Genomic DNA, 27,809 nt, shown 5'->3' with positions numbered 1-27,809 from the left:
CGCATCGGAGTCTTATGCTAGCATAATTCTGACAACTGTTGATTACATCTGTAAGATATTCCATTTTTGTTTTTCCATGGTACTTTATCACAATACATTAACACATAAAGTCATTAAAACAATGCATTCGCGTCATGTAAATGATTCTCCAATACAAAAAGTGTAAACATCACTTTCTAACTACCAAAAGAAAAGAACTGAAATCATATCATATCATATCACAATTGGCGTACTTGGATTCGAAAAGGAAAAAAGGGGGTGCAATTGACGTGGTCTCCCGATTCATACATCAAGGTTTCTCTTCTCCCAGAAAAGTGCACGGAGATATTAATATAGTTGGCCTAGTTGCTTCCTGCAGGACCATAGGTGATTCCAAATTCATGTGCACCGTTATCTCTATATGATTCGGGGACTTTCAAGTAGACGACTTTTGTATTTAATTGGTGAAGATAATAACGTCCTACGTGTGAAAGTTACACAATGATACCGTAGGTTGCAAGCACGTTTTGAGCAAGAAAGAGAGATTATTTAAGGTCTTGTTTGGAGTTTAGTATTGGTTTGCATATATAACTCGCTACATTTGATGAATGACTATTGGAGAAATATACGTCAGCTTGTACTATTGAATAAGATGTTGAGTTTCTATTCATGCATATGTTCTGAAACTGCCACATTCTTTAAATTATTTTAATAGTTTCGAACTCCCTCCCTCCCTTTAATAATAATAAAAATTAAATAAAAACTTGTATATTGTCTAATTGAACATATTAGATCGATGAATTAGTCTAACTAAAATTTATCCCTTCCCAGTCCAACCCTTTATCTGTAGCTAATCGATCTTCTACCTACATTTTAATGCAACTAAAGAACATTCATCCATTCGTGCAACATTCATTAAATCTACGAGTTATCCAAAGTCAAGTCTAGCATAAACATCAAATGATGTTGAAGTCTCTAAAATGTTATGCCGTATAGGTGGCATGTATAATTTTAGCGGCTACATAAAAATATATACCTTCGCTCGTTATGCGCGATTCTTTTCAAATCATGTTAGCTTTGCATTAGGATTCATCCCAAAGATTATGTTCTAATTGGTCACTAAAGAATGTGTACCCTTACGCCATGTTTGCTCTTCACTGCAATTTCTCTAACGATTGGGTTGGAGAACCTTTTGCTTTTCTTTTTTTGGTCCAAAACGTCTTGCTTTTCTAAGTTGTATTGCTTGAGCATAATAATTCTTTTCGTTTCAATAATATTACATAACTTGTCTGAAAGTCTTTAAATTTTAAATACCATCAACTGAATTTTTATTTCTTTAGTGGGAGACCACAATCAGAAGCCATGTCAAAATAGTGAACTGATGAAATGGAGGCACCTACTGAATCTTAGTAGTCCATGCATTACTGCCCGGCAGCAAATGCCTCGACCAGGAAAGTCTTGGTGATACCGGCAAGGCTCTTGAAGTTGATTTTTCCGGCAGGCCGATCAACGTTTATTTCACTCACTGGAGGCCATAGCATGAGCTCCTCAGCCTTCACTCCCTTGAGCTTCTTAATCTTCTGCTTCTCAATATAGCCTTTGATTTCGGTGTCATAACTCACAAGCTTACTGATCAACTTGAAGTTGTGTTCGACCTTCTTCTTCTGGACGATCCACATGTAGCCGGTGGCTCTCACAAAGCCAACTTCGATCACATCAGCAAGAGGCAAAAGCCCTAGCGGAAGTCCGAACTCTTGGAGCAAGGCGGTCGCCAATGCCAGCCCCTCGTCGTGGCCCTTCTTCACGAATCCTCCTTCTCCGCCATGATAAAAAAAAATTATTTCCTTAAAAGTTTTCGAATGAAGCAGTGAAGTTATTAGTATTTTGGGGTAAAGAGGGTTAATTTATCCAAGTATGAATTAACATAAACAGGTGGAATTGTAATCGTCCTTTCGGTTTTAAGTACAAAGCTCACTAACATAAACAGGTGGAATTGTACTTTCCAAGCTGCACATAATACTCAATGGTAAGTTGTAATTGTCTTCAACGAACAAGAAGAATAGGACACAACAAGAGCAGCAAAATGGGTGATGACCACAACACACATAGTAGCTTCGGCGGTTTTGACAGTTGCTCGTAGAATAAGGATAAATTTTACGCCGGATTAGAGAGAAATTTTGGTGATTAAAACAAAGAAAAACACCTTGGTTTCTCCATTCTGTTTGTCCTATGCATGTAGTAACTTGATATAAATTAAACCCATTCACCCCAAAGTGCCTACAACTTCACAAAACTACTTTGGAACTTTAATAAAGATATACAATAGTTTACCATGGCGGAGAAGGAAGGAGGAATCGTGAAGAAAGGCCACGAGGAGGGACTGAGATTGGCTACCGCCTTGCTCCAAGAGTTTGAACTTCCGCTAGGGCTTTTGCCTCTTGCTGATGTGATCGAAGTTGGCTTTGTGAGAGCCACCGGCTACATGTGGATCGTCCAGAAGAAGAAGGTCGAACACAGCTTCAAGTTGATCAGTAAGCTTGTGAGTTATGACACTGAAATCAAAGGCTATGTTGAGAAGCAGAAGATTAAGAAGCTCAAGGGAGTGAAGGCTAAGGAGCTTATGCTATGGCCTCCGGTTAGTGAAATAATCGTTGATCAGCCTGCCGGAAAAATCAACTTCAAGAGTCTTGCTGGTATCACCAAGACTTTCCCCGTTGAGGCATTTGCTGCTGGGCAGTAAGCTCATGTTGACCACCAAGCAGGACAAGATCCAGTAGGTGCCTAGATTTCATCAGCTTACAACTTCGGTTCCTATTTGGGGAAGCCGATCTTTCTCTCTTTTCTCTCCATTGCTGTCCAAGAATGGCTTTATTTTGATAACGTTTCGGATTGTGGTATCCTGCCACAAAAATAAAAATTTAGACAATGATAATCAATACTATATGAAGTGGATTTAAGAATTTCACGCTTTCTCTTAATGCCAGTTTCACACCATAAAAAATGACGATAGCAGTACAGAATTTTCGAAATACTAAATTTCGAAACAAACAATTTCTTTTCCTGTTCTCTGGTAAGCAAGATATGTAAGCAATAAAATGAGCATCAATCATCAAACGAGTCATAAAAAACAGTTTAAAGCGCCAGCGGAAAAGTAACAAAAGAGGGGACTGGAAGAAATACAGATTTTACTGTATTTATTTAAGAGTTAAAGCATAATGAATTACTTAAACGATCAGCCTTACTCGTACAGAGGAACCTGCATTCCACTGCACTGCAGCAGCAGTGCAGAAACTAATACACTTCACTGCAGCAGAAAACAAAATATGAGGAAAAAGCAAGCAGCGTTAAATTGTCCAGCAAAAAAGGAAACAGCTTTATATCTATCACTCCAGATGGTATACACTATTTTCATTCTCTGAAGAATGGCCCATGCGGTATCGATTCTATCCTTTATGACTGAAAAACGCTAATCCATGAGCCAGGCAACATAAAAACCACTACATGTATAGAAAAGATAAACCTTTTGAGACAATTTCCTTACTTAATAATTAATAATTGAGACAAAGAATTAGGCCAAATGTATATCAATATAATTGCCAATCTTCTGTTCAAAAAGAGGAAACAAAACTTTCGTAACTCGTATGATTGTATCAGTTGTAAGATCTACAAAATCTAGCAAATTCAGTTAAAAAGAAGTCGCTTCGATCATGGAGTTGCAAAGGCGTGCAGGCACATTCCTCACATTTCAGTTCCAAAGTGCAGAAGCTCTCACACAACCCCAGAGTTAAATACATATAATTCCAGTAATACATTGTACCACCCCTTCTCGATTTCCTCCTCTTTTACTTTATGAAGGAGGAGGGTTTCAATAATTAAATCTTCCCAATCAATGCCACGTCCTCTCTTTCTCTTCTTCCTAGTATGTACCTCTTCAGAAATGCAAATGTCGCTGCTGTCACCTGAACGAGCATTATCAGGACACATAATTCTATCAATTCGCTGCTTGGCAGCATTTATCTTTTCTTTCCTCCTCTTAACAGCTACACAACCATTAACAAAAGACGGAGGTATAGCATCCAATCCTACATCTTTCTCCAATATCTCCTTAAGCAGAAGCCTCTTGCTCATTTCCGACTGTCCATTCCACCACTCAGCACAAGCATGGAGCGCAAAACCTTGCCTCTTTTTTGTTCCACGAACTTCTTCAAATCCCTTAGAGGACTTAACATTGTCAACCTCATCCGAAAACTTTGAGTAAATCATTGATAAGCATTCATGTGAAAGCTTCAGCGAATCCATATCCTCAACACCCAATTTGCACCCACCATCTTCCACCTCAAAGTACCGAGACTCGTGTGAAAGCTTTAAATTATCCATTTCTGTATCAAAATCGTCTTCAAAACAGAAGTCACTTGCGTATCCACTATCATTCCTCAAATATTCTCTAACATTTCCCAAATCCAAACAAATGCCGCCCACCAAATCCTTTTTCCCACTCGGCTCTGACATCGACTTCCTCTCCATATACTGAATGACAAACGGTGCATTCTTAATCACATTCTTAACTGTAACATCCTTCCCCCAAGGCAAGGCCTGCGCAACCTTCACAAGCGCCTCTAAAAGCTCCCTATATCGCAATTTACAAGTGTGGACAACAGCATGAATTTCCTTAGCCAAATCCTCAATCCTAACCCCAACGCCATTCAACTCCGCCACAAGAGCCAACACTGCCGCCACCATCGGAAGCGGCCTACGCCCGGTTGTCAAAAACCACTTCTTCGCACAATTTAGCAGAAATATCCCCTGTTTTCTCATTCTCTCCCTCTTATCTCCTTCAATTCCCTCGAAACTACAAAAATTCCTAAGCATCCGCTCGAACAAATTGACAATATCGAATTCCGGAAACTCAGGTTTTTTCAAATCCAAAAAATTAACTACACGCATTATCATCCTACCCAATTCATAAACATCCGTGCCGCCGATCACCGAAACGACCTCGGCGATCGGCAAGGGCTTGTTGTCCCTTCTCATGGCAACATACGCGCAAGCACCAACGAAAATATTGAACCAATTACCTTGGCCGTACTCACCTACCGTGACTTCCCTAGCCATGGCTTTGACGGCGTCGGCCTCGGCGGTGGAGAGGCCGAGGCGGAGCGACATGGATTCGATAAATTTTAGGGCTTCGTAAACTTTGGTCTCTTTGTAGCTGTAAACGTTGCCCGAGCCGGTGGTGCCGACGGAGACGAAGGTGCCGGTGGGGCCGGAGACGCCGCCGTATTGGTGGACGTAGTTGTCGTACTCTTGGAGCTTGCCGCAGGTGGAGCAGGAGAGGTTTTCGGTGACGTCATCACGGATGAAGGTTTTGCCGCGGCAATTGCTGCAGACGGGCATGTTTTGGGGTCGGCTATTGAGGCGGTGGTGGAGGCTCTCAGTGTTTCGTTAGCCAATTTATACAGAGATTTTTTTTTTTTTTTTTTTTCCGGAATTTTAGAGTCTAAAACCCTAATAAAGCGTTTTGAGAATTTGTAATGGCATATGGCACACTGGGAAAATTTTTTATTTTTTGTTTTTGAAATATAATGAGAGAGGAAGAGAGTGATAGAAGATGTGGGAGTATGAAGTTTTTTTATTTTTATATTTTTTATATTTTTATTTTTATAATTAGAGATATATTAGAATTACATGTAAGTGAAGTTTTGGAAGAAAAAAAAAACAAAATTTGGTTGTGTAAAATTACATTTCTGCCTCATACTTCTTATTCATATTCCGTTTTAATTAAAGGGTTAAACTTGTAATTTCATATAATTTTAGTTGATAATTAGTGTTTTATTAATTAATAGAAAAAATATATTAACATAAATTATATATATGACCGTAAGATGATGGTTTATTATACACTTTCAAATTGTACGCACCCCTACCACTACGGGCCTGCTTGAGAGAGGTTAGGAAAAATTTATTTTTATTTTTATTTTTGAATAAGATCTAGTTGTTTACATGGCGGTGAAGGTGGCGTAAAAAACAGTGAAATTCATGATGCATATAATTACTAAATTGCTTATAATTTATTTTTTTTGTTGAGCTTTTGTGAGAGAGGTAGAATGATAATTTTACGAATTTTTAGTTGACAAATAGTGTTTTGTTAATGAATAGTATAGAGTATAGATAAGTATTGTAGTCAATTCGTGCCTTTTTTTTTTTTCTTCTAGGAATACCCACATTAGTTACACCGAAAAATTACTTACCAGCCAACACCACATCATCAATTAAAATTCCTTGAGTGGGTAAGTTAGATAGCAAGCATTCATTAGACGAGTGATTGCCACTGAATATGCACCCATTGCAAAAGAGAATCTCTCGTTCAAAAGACGATAATTCAAGCCTTGATTAACGAATCAATATTGTTTTGAATTTCAAGAAACGCTTGAGCGTGAATTCGTCATTATGTTTTGTTTATTGATGAATGTGGTACTTAGATTGGAATGCTTTATATTGTTATTTTCTTCTTTGATTACGCTTGAGACAAATCAATAACCAAAGCCCGATGACGAAAAATAAGAAAAACTCTTTTAAGATTACAATTGCCTGTTGTAGTTCAAAACGTTACAAATAGATGACGACCTACAATTGTTCGTATCAAAATATTATATTTTTACACCAAGCTGTTATTTTATGGCGAGGAAATAAAGAAACCGCACGTTGCTTGTCACATCCCGGCCCGGGACGGATCACTTCCCGGACCCGACTCCACCACCGTAGCACGATATTGTCCGCTTTGGGCTTACCATTCCCTCACGGTTTTGTTTTTGGGAACTCACGAGCAACTTCCCAGTGGGTCACCCATCATGGGATTGCTCTAGCCCCCTTCTCGCTTAACTTCGGAGTTCCCATGGAACCCGAAGCTAGTGAGCTCCCAAAAGGCCTCGTGCTAGGTAGGGATGAGAATATACATCTAAGGATCATTCCCCTGGGCGATGTGGGATGTTACAATCCACCCCCTTTAAGGGCCCGACGTCCTCGTCGGCACATTTCCGGCCAGGGATTGGCTCTGATACCAAATTGTCACATCCCGGCCCGGGGCGGATCACTTCCCGGGCCCGACTCCACCACCGTAGCACGATATTGTCCGCTTTGGGCTTACCATTCCCTCACGGTTTTGTTTTTGGGAACTCACGAGCAACTTCCCAGTGGGTCACCCATCATGGGATTGCTCTAGCCTCTTTCTCGCTTAACTTCGAAGTTCCCATGGAACCCGAAGCCAGTGAGCTCCCAAAAGGCCTCGTGCTAGGTAGGGATGAGAATATACATCTAAGGATCATTCCCTTGGGCGATGTGGGATGAGAATATTGTAACATCCCACATCGCCCAGGGGAATGATCCTTAGATGTATATTCTCATCCCTACCTAGCACGAGGCCTTTTGGGAGCTCACTGGCTTCGGGTTCCATGGGAACTTCGAAGTTAAGCGAGAAAGAGGCTAGAGCAATCCCATGATGGGTGACCCACTGGGAAGTTGCTCGTGAGTTCCCAAAAACAAAACCGTGAGGGAATGGTAAGCCCAAAGCGGACAATATCGTGCTACGGTGGTGGAGTCGGGCCTGGGAAGTGATCCGCCCCGGGTCGAGATGTGACAATTTGGTATCAGAGCCAATCCCTGGCCGGAAATGTGCCGACGAGGACGTCGGGCCCCTAAGGGGGGTGGATTGTAACATCCCACATCGCCCAGGGGAATGATCCTTAGATGTATATTCTCATCCCTACTTAGCACGAGGCCTTTTGGGAGCTCACTGGCTTCGGGCTCCATGGGAACTTCAAAGTTAAGCGAGAAAGAGGCTAGAGCAATCCCATGATGGGTGACCCACTGGGAAGTTGCTCGTGAGTTCCCAAAAACAAAACCGTGAGGGAATGGTAAGCCCAAAACGGACAATATCGTGCTACGGTGGTGGAGTCAGGCCCGGGAAGTGATCCGCCCCGGGCCGGGATGTGACAATTTGGTATCAGAGCCAATCCCTGGCCGGAAATGTGCCGACGAGGACGTCGGGCCCCTAAGGGGGGTGGATTGTAACATCCCACATCGCCCAGGGGAATGATCCTTAGATGTATATTCTCATCCCTACCTAGCACGAGGCCTTTTGGGAGCTCACTGGCTTCGGGTTCCATGGGAACTCCGAAGTTAAGCGAGAAAGAGGCTAGAGCAATCCCATGATGGGTGACCCACTGGGAAGTTGCTCGTGAGTTCCCAAAAACAAAACCGTGAGGGAATGGTAAGCCCAAAGCGGACAATATCGTGCTACGGTGGTGGAGTCGGCCCGGGAAGTGATCCGCCCCGGGCCGAGATGTGACAATTTGGTATCAGAGCCTAACCCTGGCCGCGTGTGTGCCGACGAGGACGTCGGGCCCCTAAGGGGGGTGGATTGTAACATCCCACATCGCCCAGGGGAATGATCCTTAGATGTATATTCTCATCCCTACCTAGCACGAGGCCTTTTGGGAGCTCACTGGCTTCGGGTTCCATGGGAACTTCGAAGTTAAGCGAGAAAGAGGCTAGAGCAATCCCATGATGGGTGACCCACTGGGAAGTTGCTCGTGAGTTCCCAAAAACAAAACCGTGAGGGAATGGTAAGCCCAAAGCGGACAATATCGTGCTACGGTGGTGGAGTCGGCTCAGGAAGTGATCCGCCCCGGGCCGGGATGTGACATTGATGGAAAGTAACATTTTTTTGCTTAAATGCAATTTTTGGAGCCCAAAATGACATCAGATGGGTTCGTGGCCTTCTGAAGAAGTGTTTAAAATAGTCCAAGCTTTAAATCCAGCTATTTTGGGCCAGTTTTGGAGCTGATATGAGTCCAAAACGTGACCCAAAATAGTTGAATCTAAAGCTTGGACTATTCTGAACACTTATCCAGAAGGCCACAAACCCATATGATGTCATATTGGGCTCCAAAAATTGCATTTAAGCCCAAAAACGTCACTTTCCAGCAAGTTTTTTTTATTTCCTCGCAAAAAAAAAACTGCTTGGTGGAGAAATTTGATATTTTGATATGAACAAGCTAAGGAACACACAAATGCCCTCCAATTTGAATCACTCGAAAATTCGTTCGTTTGAATCTGTTTCGCTTCGGAAGAAGTCAAATGTCTTATGTTGAAAATATAAAGTAAAGTATGAAAATTCTACCAAAATAATTACCAAACTATAGTACTAAAAATATGATAAAATATATAATATAATATTGACTCATCAAAATACCCCCAAACTTAACTTTTTGCTTGTTCTCAAGCAAAACAAAACTAGAAAATAAAAATAACTAACAAACTACGAACTTAACTAAGCCAAAATTTCCATCTGCAAGTTGCAAGCCATAGAAAATGTTAAAAATTAGAACATCTTTTCAAAAGTTCCAACTAATCCCACTACAAAGTTTAAGCCATTTAGAATCAATTAGAAAAAAAATTCATGAACTTCCTTTGGTGTAGAGCGAAGCAATATGGTTAAAGAAACTCGACTAAAACCCTTACCTCTTGTCCTTTTTATTCCACAGGTACTAACTTTATATGCTTTTTTCTCTTTTCGAAATTCCTTTTTTTGTTTAATAGTAATAGTAGTCGTCGTGCAATGTCAGTTCACTTAAGCTTTCGATCCAACCCATGTAACGAGCTTTAAGTCAATGACTCCCAATCCACTAAGGCTTTAGGGCACTAGGTGTAGAGCACCCCTAAGAACTTACCAATTTGAGCTAAAAAGGCTACGAAACCAACTAACCACCCTGCCTCATGCCAAAACTCTATCGTTTGACGTGATAATCCCTACTGATTAGACATGACTGGTCCGGTTACTAAGCAAAGCCTCGGGTGGAACAATTATTACTTATTTGTAACAAGAACTAAACTTTACTTTATTTATAACAAAAATTAAAAATTAACCCAGATTAAAAGTAAGTGTTTCAATTTCACTCCCCACAAACCATGTTGATGTGAATGTGCAAATCTTCAAAGTATAACTCATGAAGTAGTGTCTAAGAAATGATAAATAGAAAAGACTTTACTATGGGATTAATCTTCACAATGTCCATTTGTTCTAACGTTTAAAATAAATTATGGATATTAACTTAAAAAGAATGAATTTTTTTTTTTTAAACTGACCCAAAAATTAAAATCCTAAAATTTTACTCTCCCATCCCCAAACTGATGTCACACTTTATCCTCAAGGGGTGGAAAGTAAATAAAATATAAAAGATAACAAAAATAAAAGGAAATACTAAAACGAAACCTAATTGAAACATATCAAATAATAAAAAAAAACACAAGAGAAAAATAAAACAGCAAAAACAAAAGGAAAGAAAACAAAACAAATAAATAAATAAAGAAAGAAAAGAATGCACCTGGTGTTAAAATGTGGGGGTCGGGGGTGTCGGATAGGACGACGTTCTCGGTGCGGAAGGCATGAGAGGACGCTGAAATGTAAGGTTTGCATCATGTTAGGAGTGCTATTTGGAGCAAGAATTGGTATCTTTGATTGATCGATCGAGAATTTACAGAAGCCTCTAGCGTTTTTCTGGGAGCTTTAATAAAAAAGGTTTGGGCAAATACTATTTTAACCAAAAACCATCCTATAATTTTATTTAACGAAAGAATCTTCAAAATTAACCATAAGTACAGGCCTCAAAATTCTACACGGGCTGGACTACGAAGCTGAAACCGCTCAAAATTAAGTTTCCAATATTGCCCCTAAGGGGGACAAAACCCAGCTTGTTAACAATTTCAAGCTAATTACACTACACCAACCGTCATTGATGAAACCAAAGAGCAAGGATAAAAGGAGCTGAGCTCCGATATATGTTTTTTGGTGTTTGTATTTCTTTTGTAAAATTTTGATCTGATTACGAACCAAAGAGCAAGCGCATTTATACACGAAGAGTGACTACTGCCTGGCACTTCTACTAACAAGTAAAACCCTTTAAAAGTGAGAGGAGGAAGAGAAAGAGATGGTGAAGATCACAAAAATTAGATGGGAGTGGGGCTGTGAGGCAATGAGTTTCTTCTTCTTTTTCTTGGGTAATCTGATTTGTTTTAGAAGAAGATATTTTTCTTTTGTTTGTTTTTTTTAAATACTAAGAAGATAGCATTTCGAAAATTATTTTAGAATTTTAAAGAATTTAAACTTTATATTTATTTTATTTCCACGTGGCGCATATGTGGCATATAGGCCAGCAAACATGTGGAGCCTACATTTGCAATGTCGTCACTTAACAGTCATTTTAACGGATTTGACTAACAGATGTATAATATTGCAACTAAACATAATTTAGTGTATGAGATTGAAATGGTTTTAAAGATGTTGTATGAGGTTGCAATTGCACCAAAATTTGAGAGTGCAAACTATAATTTAGCAATTTTAATAGGTTGAAGAATTGGAGAAAATTGAATCAAAATTTTAGACAGAGTTTCTACAAAATAATTAAACTCGATCAAAATCCATAAATTTCGAAAATTTAACAAAATTTTCAAAAATCTCAACTGAATGCACGTCGGTAAAAATATTTTTCCATTTGGTGGCTTCAGGGTGGATGAGCTCATAAATATCAGTGAGGAAGGAATAGAAAGAAATTGAATATTACATTAATACTTTTTTTTTTCTCTAGTTTTTTGGTGCTTTCACGAGCCACTAAAATAGTATTGAGTGCACACACACACACTCTCTCTCCTAGTCTCACGGTTTTCTTCATATTCGTTGAAACCCTAGCCACAATTTGCTTCTCCTTGATTTTCCCTTAAAAAAAAAAGCCAGATCTCATTGTCATCATAGAGAGACCGCCTTCACAGATCGACACTCGGGTTTACGGACAACCAAATGTCAAAGAGAAAGCGGCAGCGGCAGGGCCAATAGAAGAGAGTTCGCAGACAACCAAAGTAAAAGAAACAGGCGTTTCCTTTTCGGCATGGAAAAGGAAACAGAAATCCAAAGTGGCAAATTATGTTATTATCTGGCCGTTGGGCGGTCCTGCTCCGGATCGGGAGTGCCTTTTCGCTCCTGTTTTGGAAACGTTGGAGTTTGTCAGGTCCCCAAGTGGAGAGATTCGGACCGTCCCTTTCTTGGTAGCGTGCAGGCATACTGCACCAATTACAAGTACATTCATTATTCATTTGAAATATTGATCGCACCAATTTTTAGTGTGTGTGTGTGTCTATATATATAGCTTTCATTTGAAGTGTTGAACTTTGTTGCTTGCTGCTTGCACATGGTTGTTTTGAGCTTAATGCATGCTACATACCCATGTGATTTTTTATATGTATAACATCGATCAACTTCCTGATTTTGGTTCTCGCCTTGATCCAGTTCAATTTGGAGACCCTTTGAATCGTGTTAGGACGACCATCTTTTCTTGTGCAGTGGTGAGATGCTATTTTCATTTATTTTCCCCTTTTATTTTCGCTGCAAGTTTTTGTTAGAATAAGCATTTAGTCCCAAACTAAGATTACGATAAACAATAAGATAATTTAAATGAATGAATCAGTGTATATATATATATATATGCATACCTGCAGAAGCCATGAGGTAATGCGAACACACTTAAAAGAAGTTAACAGAAAGTCTTCTACTCACACAGCCCTTATGTCCAATACTAGCGATAGTCTAGTGATCGAGTGAACGTGTTTTCTGGTGAGCAGGGACGTTCATATTTATAGGCTATATTCCTAACATGATCCCAGCTATCATGGGATCAGTTAATACCTATTATCTTTTACATCAAATGAGACAAGGTTTAACGGTCCCACAATCCCTCAATTTCAGGAGATTAGTCTCCCACAATCCCTTAAATTTCAGGAGATTAGTCTCCCACAATCCCTTAAATCAAGGAGATTAGTCTCCCACAATCCCTTAAATCCAGGAGACATGTTGTTGACATGGTCATGACTTCTAATTGATTCAATCCACGTTTTTAGGTATCCTTATCATGAAACGGAAGCTCAAAACCTAACATTCTCCCACTTTTGAACTTCCGCTTATCATGTTCCTTGTCCAACGCATTAAACCAATCCCTTCAGTGATCACTTGAATCATTTCAACCATACAACAATTCATATCTGCCATGAAGAGTTTCAAAAAGTTGAACCCCAGAAAATTCGTACGTTATAATTTGTACTAACACTCTGAGATCACATCCCCCAAAACTGCTCATGCATGATATTCACAGAGCAAGCAGACATATTCAACATGTCATTCATTCACACTCCCACTGATCAAGCCAAACATCATTGTCAAGCTTTTATTTAGCTCCAACGATAAGCCTTTTATAACGACCAGCTCATTAAACCTTGGTTTGATCAGTAATTCATCATTTCATAAAACTGCACATATATATTTGTACATATACACAGTAGTCGAAACAATCATATTGAATTCATTGTCATAAATAAACCAACATATGAATACAATAACTCATGCTTATTAAGCTTTCATGAAAACAGAAAATGATGAGAGAAGTTAACCTTCATTCACGCATCACATAAGCATCAAAAGATTCCACAACACCCATGCACGTAACATGATCTTTAAACACTCCAACTCCAAGAGGTTTTGTGAGAAAATCTGCCAGCATTTCCGATGTATTAATGTGCTCAATGGAAACTATCCCAGCCTTCACCTTTTCTTTCACTGACTGATATTTCACGTCCATCAACCTCGCTGCATAAGATTTTTTATTGTTTTTGGAGAAGAACACGGCTGCCTTATTGTCACAGAAAATGACAATTGGTCTTCTTATGCATTCAACAACCTGCATTCCAGTGATGAGATTCCTCAAGAAGCTAGCTTGTTGTGAGGCTTCAAAACATGAAATATACTCAGCTTGCATTGTTGAAGTGGCCAAGGTTTTTTGTTTTGCACTTCTCCAAGATATTGCACCGCCAGCCAACAGGAAAATAAACCCACTCGTGGACCTCCTGTCATCCTCACAACCTGCGAAATCAGAATCACAGTAGCCAACCAATTCTAATTTCTCAGATTTCCCATACACCAACATGTAATCTTTTGTCCTTTGCAGGTATCTCATAACCTTTTTAGCTGCTGTCCAATGCTTTTCTCCTGGATTTGCTTGAAATCTTCCAAGCATACTTATGGCAAAGGCTAAATCCGGTCTAGTGCACACTTGAGCATACAATAGACTGCCAACGATAGACGCATATGGCCTGTTAGCCATCCCTCGCATTTCAATCTCATTACTAGGGCATTGAGACTTGTTTAATTTATCTCCTTTGCTCACTGGTGCTTCACCCTTTAAACAATCTTGCATGTTGTACCTCTTGAGCATTTTCTCAATATAGGTCTTCTGTGAAAGACCCAAAAGACATCTGCTTCTATCACGAATAATTTCTATACCCAAAACGAAGGAAGCCTCACCCATATCTTTCATTTCAAACGTTCGTGACAGTAGTTTCTTTGTTTCCAGCAAGAGATTAAGATCATTACTTGCTAATAAAATGTCGTCAACATATAGAATTAGAAATATAAACCTCGAGCCACATACCTTGAGATACAAACAATCATCAATTTTGTTTTCAACAAAACCAAAACTGGTTATTTTCTCATCAAACTTTAAGAACCACTGCCTGGAAGCTTGTTTCAGCCCATAAATCGACTTTTTCAGTTTGCACACCATTTGTTCTTGCCCCATTTCAACAAAACTAGGTGGCTGGACCATGTAAATCTCCTCATCTAACACTCCATTTAGGAACGCAGTTTTCACGTCCATTTGGTGGAGTTCTAGATTGTAGTGAGCAACTATAGCAAGGATGATTCTGAGAAAATCCTTTGAAGAAACAGGTGAGAATGTCTCAGAGTAATCCAATCCTTCCCTTTGAGTATACCCCTTTGCAACTAGTCTTGCTTTATGCCTCTGAACCTTTCCTTTTAAGTCTTTCTTTGTTTTGTATACCCATTTGCATCCAATGGGTTTTATGGACTCATTTGCTTCTGTCAAGACCCACACTCCATTCGAATACATGGAGTCCAGTTCTTCTTGCATGGCTATCTTCCATTGCTCAGCCTTTTCACTTGTCATCGCTTGCTTGAAGGTGACTGGATCAATCTCTATGCCTTCCTCATGTTCAGTTCTATCTCCATTTGCTTGCTGAAAATCAAGTGAGTCATCGACAGTCTTCTCTAGTTTCTCAGCTTCTCCCACATAAACAAGAAAATCTCCTGAAATTGGAGACTTTCTTGTACGTTGAGGCTGCCTCCTTGTTGCAGGAACCATTACTGATTGCATGGTAGTTGTACCATGATTTTCATCTCCATTATATTGCATGTTGCAGACTTGTGTATTGCTGCTGCTTGATGCATGCTGGAAACCAGTAGCCCCACCAAAATCACTTTGATAAAAATCTTCATGGACTTGGTTTTGCGTGTCAAGAGTTGCAAAATCAATTTTGGTTGATGACATTGGGGAAATTGTTGTCACAGCCTCTTCTTCTTCTTCAAAAATAAAATCACGAGCCTTATCTCCATTTGATTCTTCCGCTTCAATAAACCTTGCACTATTTGTTTCAAATATTCTCGTATGTAAGGTTGGAGCATAAAACCTGTACCCCTTTGATCTCTCGGGAAAACCAATAAAACTGCAGCTTACAGTCTTAGAGTCAAGTTTCTTTGCCTCTGGATTGTACATTTTTGCTTCTGCCTTACATCCCCATACATGAAGGTGATTCAAATTAGGTTTTCTTGAAGTCCAAAGTTCAAATGGAGTCTTGTGCACGGATTTACTTGGGACTCTATTCGATATATAATTTGCCATTTTAAGAGCCTCACCCCATAGAAACATAGGAAGATCAGTCCTACTCATCATGCATCTCACCATTTCGATCAAGGTCCTATTCTTTCTCTCGGCTACACCATTTTGCTGTGGTGTTCCGGGAATAGTATACTGAGCTTGAATCCCGTTTTCTTCCAAGAACATGGCCATTGGACCCTTTTGTTGACCTTTCTCTGTGTACCTGCCATAATACTCCCCTCCACGGTCCGATCTCAAGATTTTAATTTTCTTTTCTAGTTGTCTTTCCACTTCATTTTTGAAATTTTTAAAACAATCAAACACTTGATTTTTCTCGGATATTAGATATACATATGCATATCGAGAAAAATCATCAATGAAAGACACAAAATAGGCATTTTTGCATATTGTTTGCGTGGAGAAAGGTCCACAAACATCTGAATGGACGACTTCTAAGAGGTTAAGACTTCTTGTGGAACCAATTTTCCTTGTGTTTGTTAATTTCCCTTTCCAACAATCAATACAATTTTGCATATCATTAAAATCCAACGTTGGAAGCATTTGTTCTTTAACTAGAATTTCTAATCTTTGCTTGTTAATATGTCCAAGCCTTCTATGCCAAAGCATTGAAGACCCTTCATTAGTTAGAGACCTTTTCAAAGATAAATTTGATTCCACTGTCAAACATTTTGAATTTAACATTACTTGACAATTCAACCTCCAAAGATCATTGTTTAAAAAACAAATACCAAGCAAAAGATTCATATTACTTTTCTTATAAATCCGTACACTTTCATCATCCCCAACAAAAACATAACCGTCTTTTACAAGCTTTGAAGCAGAAATTAAACTTCTAGTTAACCTAGGAACATAAAGAACATCTAGCAACTGTAAAACGAAACCACTTGACAATTTGAGCTTTAGGGTGCCTATTGCCTCCACAGCTACTTTATTTCCATCCCCAACATGAACATCATAGACCTCATTTCTTGAAAATTCTTTTCTTGTGAACCCTTGCAAGGAATTGGTAATATGCACCGAACAACCAGTGTCAAACCACCAAGAATTTGGAGGGATTTCAACAAGATTTACATTAACACAGACAAAAACATTTTCAATTTTATTACCTTTCTTAGGTGCCCATTTCTTTCGTTTATCACAGTCCCTTTTCAAGTGACCAAATTCTTTGCAGAAATAACATTTAATATTTTCAATGTTGCCTTTAAAACCTTGAGATCCCTTGGAGGATGATGGAGTATCATTTCCAGCAGCATGAGAATAGGAAAAAGGTTTATATGGCTTACCAGATGTCGAGATAGTTTTCCTCGTAGTCTCTGCCTTTATGAAATTCACTGTTTCATTTGACACCCTTTTGATCCTGCTTTCTTCTTGAACACATATGGAAATGAGATCATTCAGACTCCACTTCTCCTTTTGTGTGTTGTATGACGTCTTCAGTTGTTCATATGCATCTGGGAGGGAATTAAGGGCCATATGAACAACAAAAGCATCATCAATGGGAACCTCCAGGTCTGTGAGCTTCGCAGCAGCCTCCACTAGCTTCAGAATGTGTTCTCTGACAGTGCCTTTCCCATCATATTTCAGAGTTGTCAAGGTAGTCATGAGGTTTCCCATCTCTCCCTTCTCTGAAACCTTAAATTTTGCCTCAATTGCCTCCAGGAAATCCTTCGCTTTGTCAGTTGCAGGAATGCCTCCTCTAACAGCTTCACTAATGGATCGTTTGATCACCAATAGTGCCATGCGATTCGCTTTCTCCCATTTTTCAAGTTTCAGCCTTTGTTCAACGGTGCTATTGTTATCCAGTGCTTGTGGTTCATCTTCCCTCAGTGCCAGATCGTAGTCCATTAGTCCAAGAATAATCTCCACATCCTGTCTCCATTTTTTGTAATTTCCTCCACTTAAAGGCTCAATAGAGGAAAAATTCATTGAAGTGGGATTCACTGCAGAAGCTGCAGAAGCCATGATTATGAAAACAATGAAGTAGGGAAAAACACAGTAAGATACAACACCTTTGGGTGAGGAACATTTACTGCAAGAACTTAATCCATGCATAGCCATTTAGTTATTTGTTAAAATATTTCAAAACTCAAGTCTTTAGACAAGAATCCGAAACACAGTTAACCATTCACCAAACTATGCCCTATTCCATTAATCGAACCATTCATACGTTGCCTTCTTTAGAAGATCTTATATGCATGTTATGATTAAATGAACTACAAATTCCCATACTTCTGATTTCTTAGTTTAACATTTCAATATGAACCCATTTTGATGTAGTTCATACGATCAATTATACTAAGAAAACAAATCCACACACGATCCTCCTTTATTCTGCTGTCACTGCAGAACACTGTGAAGTATAGATACATATATACAAAAACTTGAATCTCAGTGAGACTAAAAAGGCTCTGATACCAATTGTTAGAATAAGCATTTAGTCCCAAACTAAGATTACGATAAACAATAAGATAATTTAAATGAATGAATCAGTGTATATATATATATATATATATATGCATACCTGCAGAAGCCATGAGGTAATGCGAACACACTTAAAAGAAGTTAACATAAAGTCTTCTACTCACACAGCCCTTATGTCCAATACTAGCGATAGTCTAGTGATCGAGTGAACGTGTTTTCTGGTGAGCAGGGACGTTCATATTTATAGGCTATATTCCTAACATGATCCCAGCTATCATGGGATCAGTTAATACCTATTATCTTTTACATCAAATGAGACAAGGTTTAACGGTCCCACAATCCCTCAATTTCAGGAGATTAGTCTCCCACAATCCCTTAAATCCAGGAGATTAGTCTCCCACAATCCCTTAAATCCAGGAGACATGTTGTTGACATGGTCATGACTTCTAATTGATTCAATCCACGTTTTTAGGTATCCTTATCATGAAATGGAAGCTCAAAACCTAACAGTTTTTGCTACCTTCTGCTTGCTTTTGTCATTATGGAGAACGGACATGGCAATGCAAGTCGACTCTCCATGCTTTGTCTTTGTCTTGTGGGTATAATCTATATACATATGATATATATCTTGTTTCTTGAGTTTGAATGCATGTTATTATACTCGATGACATCGAGATTCCGCCCATCGATGTGACAATCTCATTCCCAAGAACAGGTTACTACTCTTATCACATGGCTACTGTATTGGCCTCGATATGCAAGTCGGGAATGTGCTAGGAATTCACGATTTTAAAGTTGTAAAGGTAGGGCGTGCTCTAGCATAACTTACGCCATTCCCTTTACCGCTGGCAGAGCAATGAATTAGGTATAGCGTAGATATAGACGAATTTGTTCAAAATAATATTTTATCTTCACCTTTATGTTAGCTTTTGCATGGATGGACTATTGGAGAAAACGTAGGAGTAACAAGCAGAGGATGCTTCTTCCCCCGCGTGAGCTCTTAATATTGGCCCACCTCCCAATGAGGATCCAACCCCCGACAATAATCTAGATCAAACAGTGATGACACACGTGACGACCCCATCAGCCTATAGGTAGAGCCAGCCAATTAGGTTCGTGGGTTTCATGTTGCAGCCTCAGATTTTTCTTACGTAAAAATGGGAAGGAGGCAGAGCTTAATTTTCGTTTAACAATTGTAGCTGTAACCATTTGCCACACAACCATTAACAAAAGACAGGCATAACATCCAATCCTACATCTTTCTCCAATATCTCCTTAAGCAAAAACTTGCTCAATTCGGACTGTCCATTCCACCACTTAGTACAAGCATGAAGCGCAAAACCTCGCTTTTTATATTCCACAAATTTTTTCAAACGCCATAGAGGACTTAACATTGTCAACCTCATTCGAAAACTTTTGAGTAAATCATTGATAAGCATTCGTGGGAAAGCTTCAGCGCATCCGTATCCTCAACACCCAATTTGCATCCATCATGTGAAAGCTTTAACTTATCCATTTCTATGTCAAAATCATCTTCAAAATAGAAATCACTTCCGTATCCACTCTTATTCCTCAAACATTCTCTAACATCTCCCAAATCCAAGCAAATGTCGCCCACCAAATCCTTTTTCCCACTCGACTTCCTCTCATATACTGAATGAAAAATGGCGTATTCTTAACAGTAACATCCTTCCCCCAAGGCAAGGCTTGCGCCTTCACTTTGAAACCCCGAATTAAAGATGAAGCCTCAATATTTTTACACCCATAATTTGAACTAAGATAATCCAAACTAACCGTATCTTGTGCCACTTCATTGTAAAATGCTGAACAAAAATCTCCTTTAGTTGACTCAAGCCACAAAACGTTGTCATGAAAAAAAGTCAAACACAATGCAAACAAATGCCTCCCTCCACTTCGGAAACCACAACGCCTCGTCGTCGATTTTCGATGTGAAAATTTTTATTGGTGAGATGTCGATGCATCCTCTTAATCTCTTCCATGTTGTCATCAACATACTTGTCATAAACTAGTGGAGAATTCCAATCAACCAAACCAATCTCTTCAACCATTTGATGTTCAAACGGATGAAAAATATCAACCATGATCTTCTAATGCAGCAGAAAACCTGCTCTGATGCCACTTGATGCAGGAAAAACAAAGGGAGTCTCGGGGAGACGGGGGATGATAACCTGGGATTCGCTCAACCAGGGGCAACGGAGCTCACTCACGTCGCTAATCGTGGATTCGCTCACACGACCAAGCCAAATGCTTGATTTTAGAAGGAGAAATCACTCTCTTCAAATGCACGAGGCAAATACAATTTTAATTCATTCCCGTATGTCCAAGGGCTTTTGATACTTCAATATTTAAAGGCACCCAAGATAAAGAAACATAAATATACTACAACTTCCTAAGAAACTCTTTAAAAATGACTTAACAAGTTCCTATATCATTAAAATATACGGCCGTATTATTCCAATGCATACTAGTGGTCTTCAAATTGTTTTCTTTAAGGTCTGCCTCCCGCATCAATAACAGTAAATCAAATTTTTTTTTACCGTCGCCAATTATGCAATTACAAAACTCTTTGAGAAAACCCAGAAGTTGCATTTACCCTTCTGATATGTAATCAAGGGTTTTCTTCCTTCTTTCTTTCCCTCTAAGACACAAGTACGAAAAACTGCTCAAGTGTAAATTATCACTATGGAGTATAAACTACACTACTGATTTATTTAATTCAGAAGACCAAATCTCTTGCTAATTTGGGGTTTATTTAATTGAATTCAAATGTACCGATGCATGACAGCAGTGGATATTAAATTAGGATGCTGAGGTGCTACTGATTTTTGACATTTTTCATGTCAACAGGAACTAAACCGGTTTTATTCAATTCTCTTGTTAGGAATGACGATGAAGCTTCTTCGAATTCCCTCATCAGCGCAGTAAGGAGAAACTTCTATGGTTTAATTAATTCTTTTTTATGTTCAAATTGATTGTTATATTCAAAATTCTAACATCCATTTGTTAAAGAGTACCAACCGAACATTGGGGAAAGAATGACCATATATGTGCTTAGACGTAGTTGGACTATTTTACATATTGCCAATTGGTTTTATAATGGAACCTCAACTTTCTTCGTCACGGGAGTAAGAAACAAGTACAAACAAACTACTTATAAAAAGCATCATTGGAGTATAGAATATAAACTACACCATTGATTAATTATATTTAGAAGACCAAGTCTCCTGTTTTTGTTTAGAAGAGGGTTCATTGACTCGATACAACTTCACTGACAGATTCCATTTCTTCAAGACGAATCGATCAATATAGCTGTGGCAAAACTATCATTGACTCACTGTATCCACCATTACTTACTGTTATTCTGTTTATACCTTCATATCATTTGTAGAATAATCCAGTTAACTATGCGCTTATAAGGTAAAGATACTGCTTTAGTTAATTCTTTTCTTGTATTCGAATTTTGAACAACCATACAAGATTAGGAATGAATAGGAAACTTCTTTGAAATAACTCCTCATCAGCAGTCAGCGATTAAGCTTGGTGTGATTATTTAAATTGAGTTGTTATATTAAAAATCCTGCTGTCTATCTATCATCTTATAAATAAGTTTCTTATTCTCCCTCACCTACTGGCCATGAATTCCAAACCCTCCAAGAGAGAGTAAATCAAACATGACAAAAAATCCTACCATCAACCCCTTCTTTCTTCTCTTCCTATTCTATAGGATTTTCTTCATCGTGGCACAAAACACAACATTAATCCCAGTACATGTGGGAGTGGTTCTTGACTTGGATACCGGGTTTGGAAAAATGGGGCTGAGTTGCATCGACATGGCCCTCTCCGACTTCTACGCCTCTCATGCCGGCTACAATACTAGGCTGGTCCTACACAAAAGGGAGTCTGCAGAAGATGTTGTTGTTGCAGCTACTGCAGGTTCTTTCTCTACCTCTTCTCTTTTTTGTGTTTTCTTTTTGCTTCATTCAAATATGTTTCACTATCTATTAGAATATTAAACGCGTTGATGCCCCAATTGGTTCACATGGTCGCACTTGGGGTCTTCCACGTTATTTTGTCTGGTTCGGTACTTTAACTTGGAAATGCTAAATGACCTTCTGTAGTCTGCTCAGTACGACCAAGGATAAGCCAGTATGGCTTGTGGGAAATTTAAATATTGAATGAAAAAAATTTAATCGGTGGCATCTTCTTCTTCTATTAAGTGTTGTGTGTATGAGGAATGTTTTTTTGGATGAATTCTGAGGAATGTTGTTAAGAAGTGTTTTTTTGTTGCAGTGGCTGCCTTTTGGCTTGCTGCTGTTTTTTGGCTACCATAGAATCTTTTCTCTATTCATACAAGCTCTCGTCGCATTTAAAAAAAATAAAGTTTATCAATTTTCTCCTAGTTTGTCTTTAGGATATTGTATCCGTGCAAGTCTCAATCTCCAAGTTTGTCGGTTTTCTATAACTTTACTCAATAATTTAGTTCATCATGTTTTATATAAGTTTTGCCGTTATAATACTTCTTTGTTTGATATAACACATGCTATCAAATTTCGAGTTTTGTTACAACTAACAGGTAAGTGATGTTCTTGTTCTTCTTCAATTCATACATCTTTACATTTTGTTTCTGAAGTTGCTCCATTTGGGTCACTTGTTAGGCTTAGTTGGGTACGACCAAGTTTGTTTGGATTTGGTTGGTTGGATTTGGTTCGTGATTAACCATTATAATTGTCTACAAATGCTTATTTGTGGCTAAAGTTGCATCAGAGTCTGATTAGTTTCCATTTTTCACCTTTGAAACAGCTCTAGACTTGATTAAAAATGAGAAAGTGCAAGCCATCATAGGGTTAGAATCATCAATGCAAGCCAGCTTTGTAATTGAGCTTGGAGATAAAGCTCAGGTGCCCATAATCTCATTTTCCGCAACAAGCCCTTCTCTTCAGGGTTTGTACTTTTTCCGAATTGCGCAGAATGACTCATCTCAAGTTAAAGCCATTAGTAGTGTCATCCAGGCCTTTGGTTGGACTGAAGCAGTGCCCATCAGTGTTGACAATGAGTTTGGAAAGGGAGTAATACCTTACCTTACTACTGCTTTGCAAGCAGTTGGTGCTCGTGTGCCCTACTGGAGTTTCATTCCTTCAATCGCCACGGATGAGGAAATTGTTGCAGAGCTTCGCAAGTTGAAGTCAATGCGAACCAGGGTCTTCATAGTGCATATGTCCCCTTATCTTGGCTCTCAGTTTTTCTCAAAAGCTAAAGACTTTGGCATGATGGATGAAGGCTATGTTTGGATAATGACGAATGGGATGACTAACGGTTTTATTTCCTCGAGTTCTTCTGTCGACATAGATAACATGCAAGGGGTGTTGGGTTTAAAGACTTATGTTCCCATTACAAAAGAGCTTGAAAGTTTCAGAGCTAGATGACAAACAAAATTTCGACAAGACAATCCAACTATCCCTAGTGTTAAATTGGATGTTTTTGGATTGTGGGCGTATGATGCTGCTTGGGCACTAGCCATGGCAATTGAGAAGGTTGGAACAGCAAACTTCCGCTTCCGGAAGATGAAAGATTCCGGCAATTCCACTGGTTTGGAGAGATTAGAGGTCTCTCAAAGTGGTCCTGAACTTGTCCGAGAATTATCAGGTACAAGATTCAAAGGTCTTTCAGGAGATTTCAGCCTTATTAATAGGCAACTACAATCATCAACTTTTCAGATAGTCAATGTGAACGGTAATGGGGAAAGAGGGATTGGATATTGGACAACCAAAAATGGACTTGTAAGAAGCATTAAATCGAACAGAAATACAAGCAGACACTCTAATTCTAATGCCAGTCTTGGACCTATTATATGGCCTGGAGATACCACCTCGGTTCCAAGGGGTTGGCAGATTAGTACGAATGAGACCTTAAAAGTTCTAGTCCCGGTGAAGCTAGTGTATGATAAATTGGTAAATGTAACGTATGATTCTAGAACTGGCACAACTAATGTCACTGGATACTGCATCGATGTCTTTAACGCTGTAATAGAGGCATTGCCATACCCTGCTCCTTTTGAATTCCATCCCTTCACGAAGCCTAATGGTGAAAGTGCTGGAAGTTACAATGATATGATCAGTCAAGTACTTCTTGGGGTAAAATCTCTTATTCTACGAGTTCTTCATTTCCCCCCCCCCATTATTTCACAGTTTATTCTATCGATATTATATAAACATTAGCACTTTTACTTGACAGAACTATGATGCTGTGGTTGGAGATATTACCATTAGAGCAAATAGATCCTTGTATGTTGACTTTACGTTGCCGTACACAGAAGCAGGAGTATCAATCGTTGTGCCTGTCAAAGGAAACAATGGTGCGAAAAACACCTGGGTGTTCTTGAAGCCATTGACTTGGGACCTTTGGGTAACCAGCTGCTGCTTTTTTATATTCATTGGTTTTGTGGTCTGGTTTCTTGAACACCCAAAAAACAAAGACTTTCAGGGGCCTCCACATCACCAAATTGGCACAAGCTTTTGGTTCTCCTTCTCAACCATGTTTTTCACACATCGTAAGTTCCCATCATGTTTAATCATTCTTTAGTGGTCATTGATGCTGTAGAAACAATTGAAATGCACTCTATGAACTAAGCAAAGCAATTGTTTTTTCGATGACTCGTTAATGCCATATCTGTTTTGAAATTTTGAAACAGGGGAGCTAGTGTTGAGCAACTTGGCTAGATTTGTAGTGATCGTATGGTGCTTTGTTGTCCTCATACTAACGCAAAGTTATACTGCCAGTTTAACGTCAATATTAACAGTTCAGCAGCTCCAACCAACCGTCACTGATGTAAACACGCTCATTAAGAATGGGGACAAGGTTGGCTACCAACGAGGTTCTTTTATTTATGGGATTCTGAAGCAAGTAGGATTTCAGGATGATAAACTTAGGGCCTATTATTCTATAGAAGAATTGGATAAACTTCTTCAAGACGGGAAAGAAAACGGAGGTATTTCTGCTGCTTTTGATGAAACGCCCTACATGAAACTTTTTGTTTCAACTTATTGTTCAAAATATGCCATTGTTGAGCCAACATTCAAAACTGATGGTTTTGCATTTGTAAGTCCCCTTGTTCTCTTTCTGGGCTTCTCTCCCTTAACTAGTTAATGTTTTCTGATGTCTTTTTTTTTTTTTTCCGTTGGGTTACATGTAGGTCTTTCAAAAAGGTTCGCTTCTAACGCGTGATTTTTCAACTGCAATCACTGAAGTGCACGAGGGACATAAAATGAAGGCCATCGAAGATAAGTGGTTCAAGAAAAATGAAAGTTGTTCAAACTCCGACACCGTGGGAAGTTCCAACACTCTTAGTCTTGATAGCTTTTGGGGCCTCTTCATCGTTGCTGGTGTTGTTTCATCACTAGCAATCCTCATATTTACAGCTATGTTCCTCTATGAGCATAGCCACATCTTGACACGCGCAGATACAGAAGCCTCATTTTGGACAAGAATTCATGAAATATTAAGAGTATATTACGGAAAAGACCTGACTTCGGATATTTCTAAGAAGAGCACGCTGCAAGATAGTGATCATGGTATAGTTGCGGCTGAATCTTCACCAAACAGCAGCTGTCCCCCAAGGTCATCATCAAGCTCTGCCGATCCCACTGGACCGCACATTGTTCATCAAGAGCTGGCGGGAACTCCTAATTCTTCCGTGCATGGTGGTGAGCTGAGTCCCAATGGTCAAGCAACCCAAGACAATAGTACTCATGAATATGGTATTGAGTTAACTTCCTCCCCGAGTGGTGAGTGACAGAACTATGTTGGCAATATCCACATCAGAGTGCCATGTCAACAAGAGTTTGTTGAAGGGGTGATAGAGAGTTGGTTATTTCTGTTATATTGGTTATATTTGTTAGCTTTGGAGCTAAGCTTTGTACTCTATATAACTGAGTGGTGAATCATATAGTAATTCATTCAAGTCTTTTGATAATAAAGATTATTTAATTTCTTCTCTGTTGGCTCTCTAGCTCTTCATCTTCTCAATTCTTCACTGCTCCTTAATTTTTCCAATGTAGTTAATATGGTATCAGAGCCACTAGGCTCACACTATGGATTCTGGTGGTATCTCTTCGTAGTAGTTTATATTTTCTTTTTCTTCCTAGTTTAGTTTCTCTTCATATTTCCATTAGATTTTCGGTGCTTTCGTGATTTTTCTTGGGTTGATTTTTTGTGATTGTTGGGTTGATTTTCCGTGCTCCGTTCTGTTCGCCGTTTGCGACGACACTGTTGGGCTGCGAGAGAACCTTCGTAGTCATCGTTCGAGATTGTAGAATCAAGCTTTAAGTACCGGAGATGGAGATTTTCGAATTGATTGAGACTTGCGATGGTTGCGAAGTGAGAAAACGAGAGTGCGTCCATGTGAAATCCAAATCGAGAGGAAATAAGAGACTCTCTTAAAGTGGCTATGTGGGAGTTTCAAGCAACTTCTTGGATCCAGCAAAATATCTTCATCTCATCAAGATTTGGTGTATTGTCAGAATTGGAGTTTTCCTCAAAATGTGGTGCTGTTTCCCCAAAATCCTATGCTTCTTGTTTGTTGCAGTCCAGGTGTTTGAACAAAGTCCTAGCTCAAAAGTTTCATTTGAAGGTTATGTTTTCAGTCCATTTTTCTTTGAATGCTTGAACAATTAGAATGGATCTTTTCTAGGTTTTTCAAGAGTTGAATTGTTTATGGGTTTTTCCTCTGGGTTTCAAGATGAAGTGATGAATTGGAAGCAGTTGTGTAGTGCATTCTTGCACTTTATATCTTCGACGAATTGGTTTCTTGGTGGGAGTTTAGTTTTCTGGTGCGGAGAAAATTTCAAACTTCATGCAGTCTACATGTTCGACGAAATGACAGCTCAAGATTTTTTTGTGAAGGTTATATTTCTAATCACTTTCTCTAAATTCTTTGGAGAATTGGAATGATTTCTTACTGCAATTACTTATGGGATGTGACAATCAATTGTTTTCATCCAAATTAAGGCATGAAATCATCTGACTTTTGATGATCTTTTCTAAGTTTCATGTTGTTTTTCTGATATTGGGGTTCAGTATTGTCAGAATAAGTATTTTGTTGATGGTTTATGGATTTTACTTTCAAGTGGGTGATTCTTGGTGTCATGATGGTGATGTTACTCATGGTCCTTGATAATGCAGCTGTTGCTATCATAATTTGTTCCAAATGGGACTTAGTTTCAAGATTGTACACTGTAAGTCCTTGAATTTTTGTTGTCTTGTCATTGGGTTTAAATTGTTCAAGAGCTTATCTCAGCCTATAATTTCAGAGTCTAACCAACTCAGTTATTAGCATGAATCTATAGTAAGTCCGATTATATGATGAAGTTTGAAGAAGTTGTAAACGGTAATCTCACGAAGGGTAATTCCGTGATGTGAATAGGTAAATCCCACGAAGGGTAGAAGAAGTTGTTGTTTGGTAAAATCCACAAAGGGCAATCCCGTGGTGCTATAGTTAAGGCCGATGCCACATTGTAGTTTGTTAATTTTCTGTTTTTGTAAATATTAAAGGACAAAGCCAAGTTGAATGAGATTGTTGACGGTAAATCCTATGAAGGGTAA

General features: G+C 39.0%; 3 protein-coding genes and 1 pseudogene across 3 annotated transcripts; 2 read left to right on the top strand and 2 right to left on the bottom strand.

The window, feature by feature from the left end:
* Positions 1–1,400: 1,400 nt before the first annotated feature.
* On the bottom strand, positions 1,401–1,994 carry LOC137722930 (uncharacterized protein At5g01610-like). The gene is made up of 2 exons (XM_068462061.1): positions 1,955–1,994; positions 1,401–1,795 (listed from the first exon to the last, which is right to left on the bottom strand). The coding sequence occupies exons 1-2, from the start codon at positions 1,992–1,994 to the stop codon at positions 1,401–1,403; spliced, it is 435 nt and encodes a 144-aa protein (XP_068318162.1).
* Positions 1,995–2,311: 317 nt separating this feature from the next.
* Positions 2,312–2,719, top strand: LOC137722913 (uncharacterized protein At5g01610-like). Its single transcript, XM_068462036.1, has one exon. The coding sequence runs from the start codon at positions 2,312–2,314 to the stop codon at positions 2,717–2,719; it is 408 nt and encodes a 135-aa protein (XP_068318137.1).
* An 841-nt stretch (positions 2,720–3,560) lies between these two features.
* LOC137726224 (plant-specific TFIIB-related protein PTF2) lies at positions 3,561–5,455 on the bottom strand. Its single transcript, XM_068465116.1, has one exon. It carries the CDS (start codon positions 5,371–5,373, stop codon positions 3,748–3,750), a length of 1,626 nt encoding a protein of 541 aa, XP_068321217.1. The 5' UTR covers positions 5,374–5,455; the 3' UTR covers positions 3,561–3,747.
* Positions 5,456–21,846: 16,391 nt separating this feature from the next.
* On the top strand, positions 21,847–27,809 carry LOC137722879 (glutamate receptor 2.7-like; annotated as a pseudogene).

This window comes from Pyrus communis, chromosome 2 (assembly GCF_963583255.1).
Source record: "Pyrus communis chromosome 2, drPyrComm1.1, whole genome shotgun sequence".
Classification (NCBI taxonomy): domain Eukaryota; kingdom Viridiplantae; phylum Streptophyta; class Magnoliopsida; order Rosales; family Rosaceae; genus Pyrus; species Pyrus communis.
This window is presented reverse-complemented; position numbering and strand designations above follow the sequence as displayed.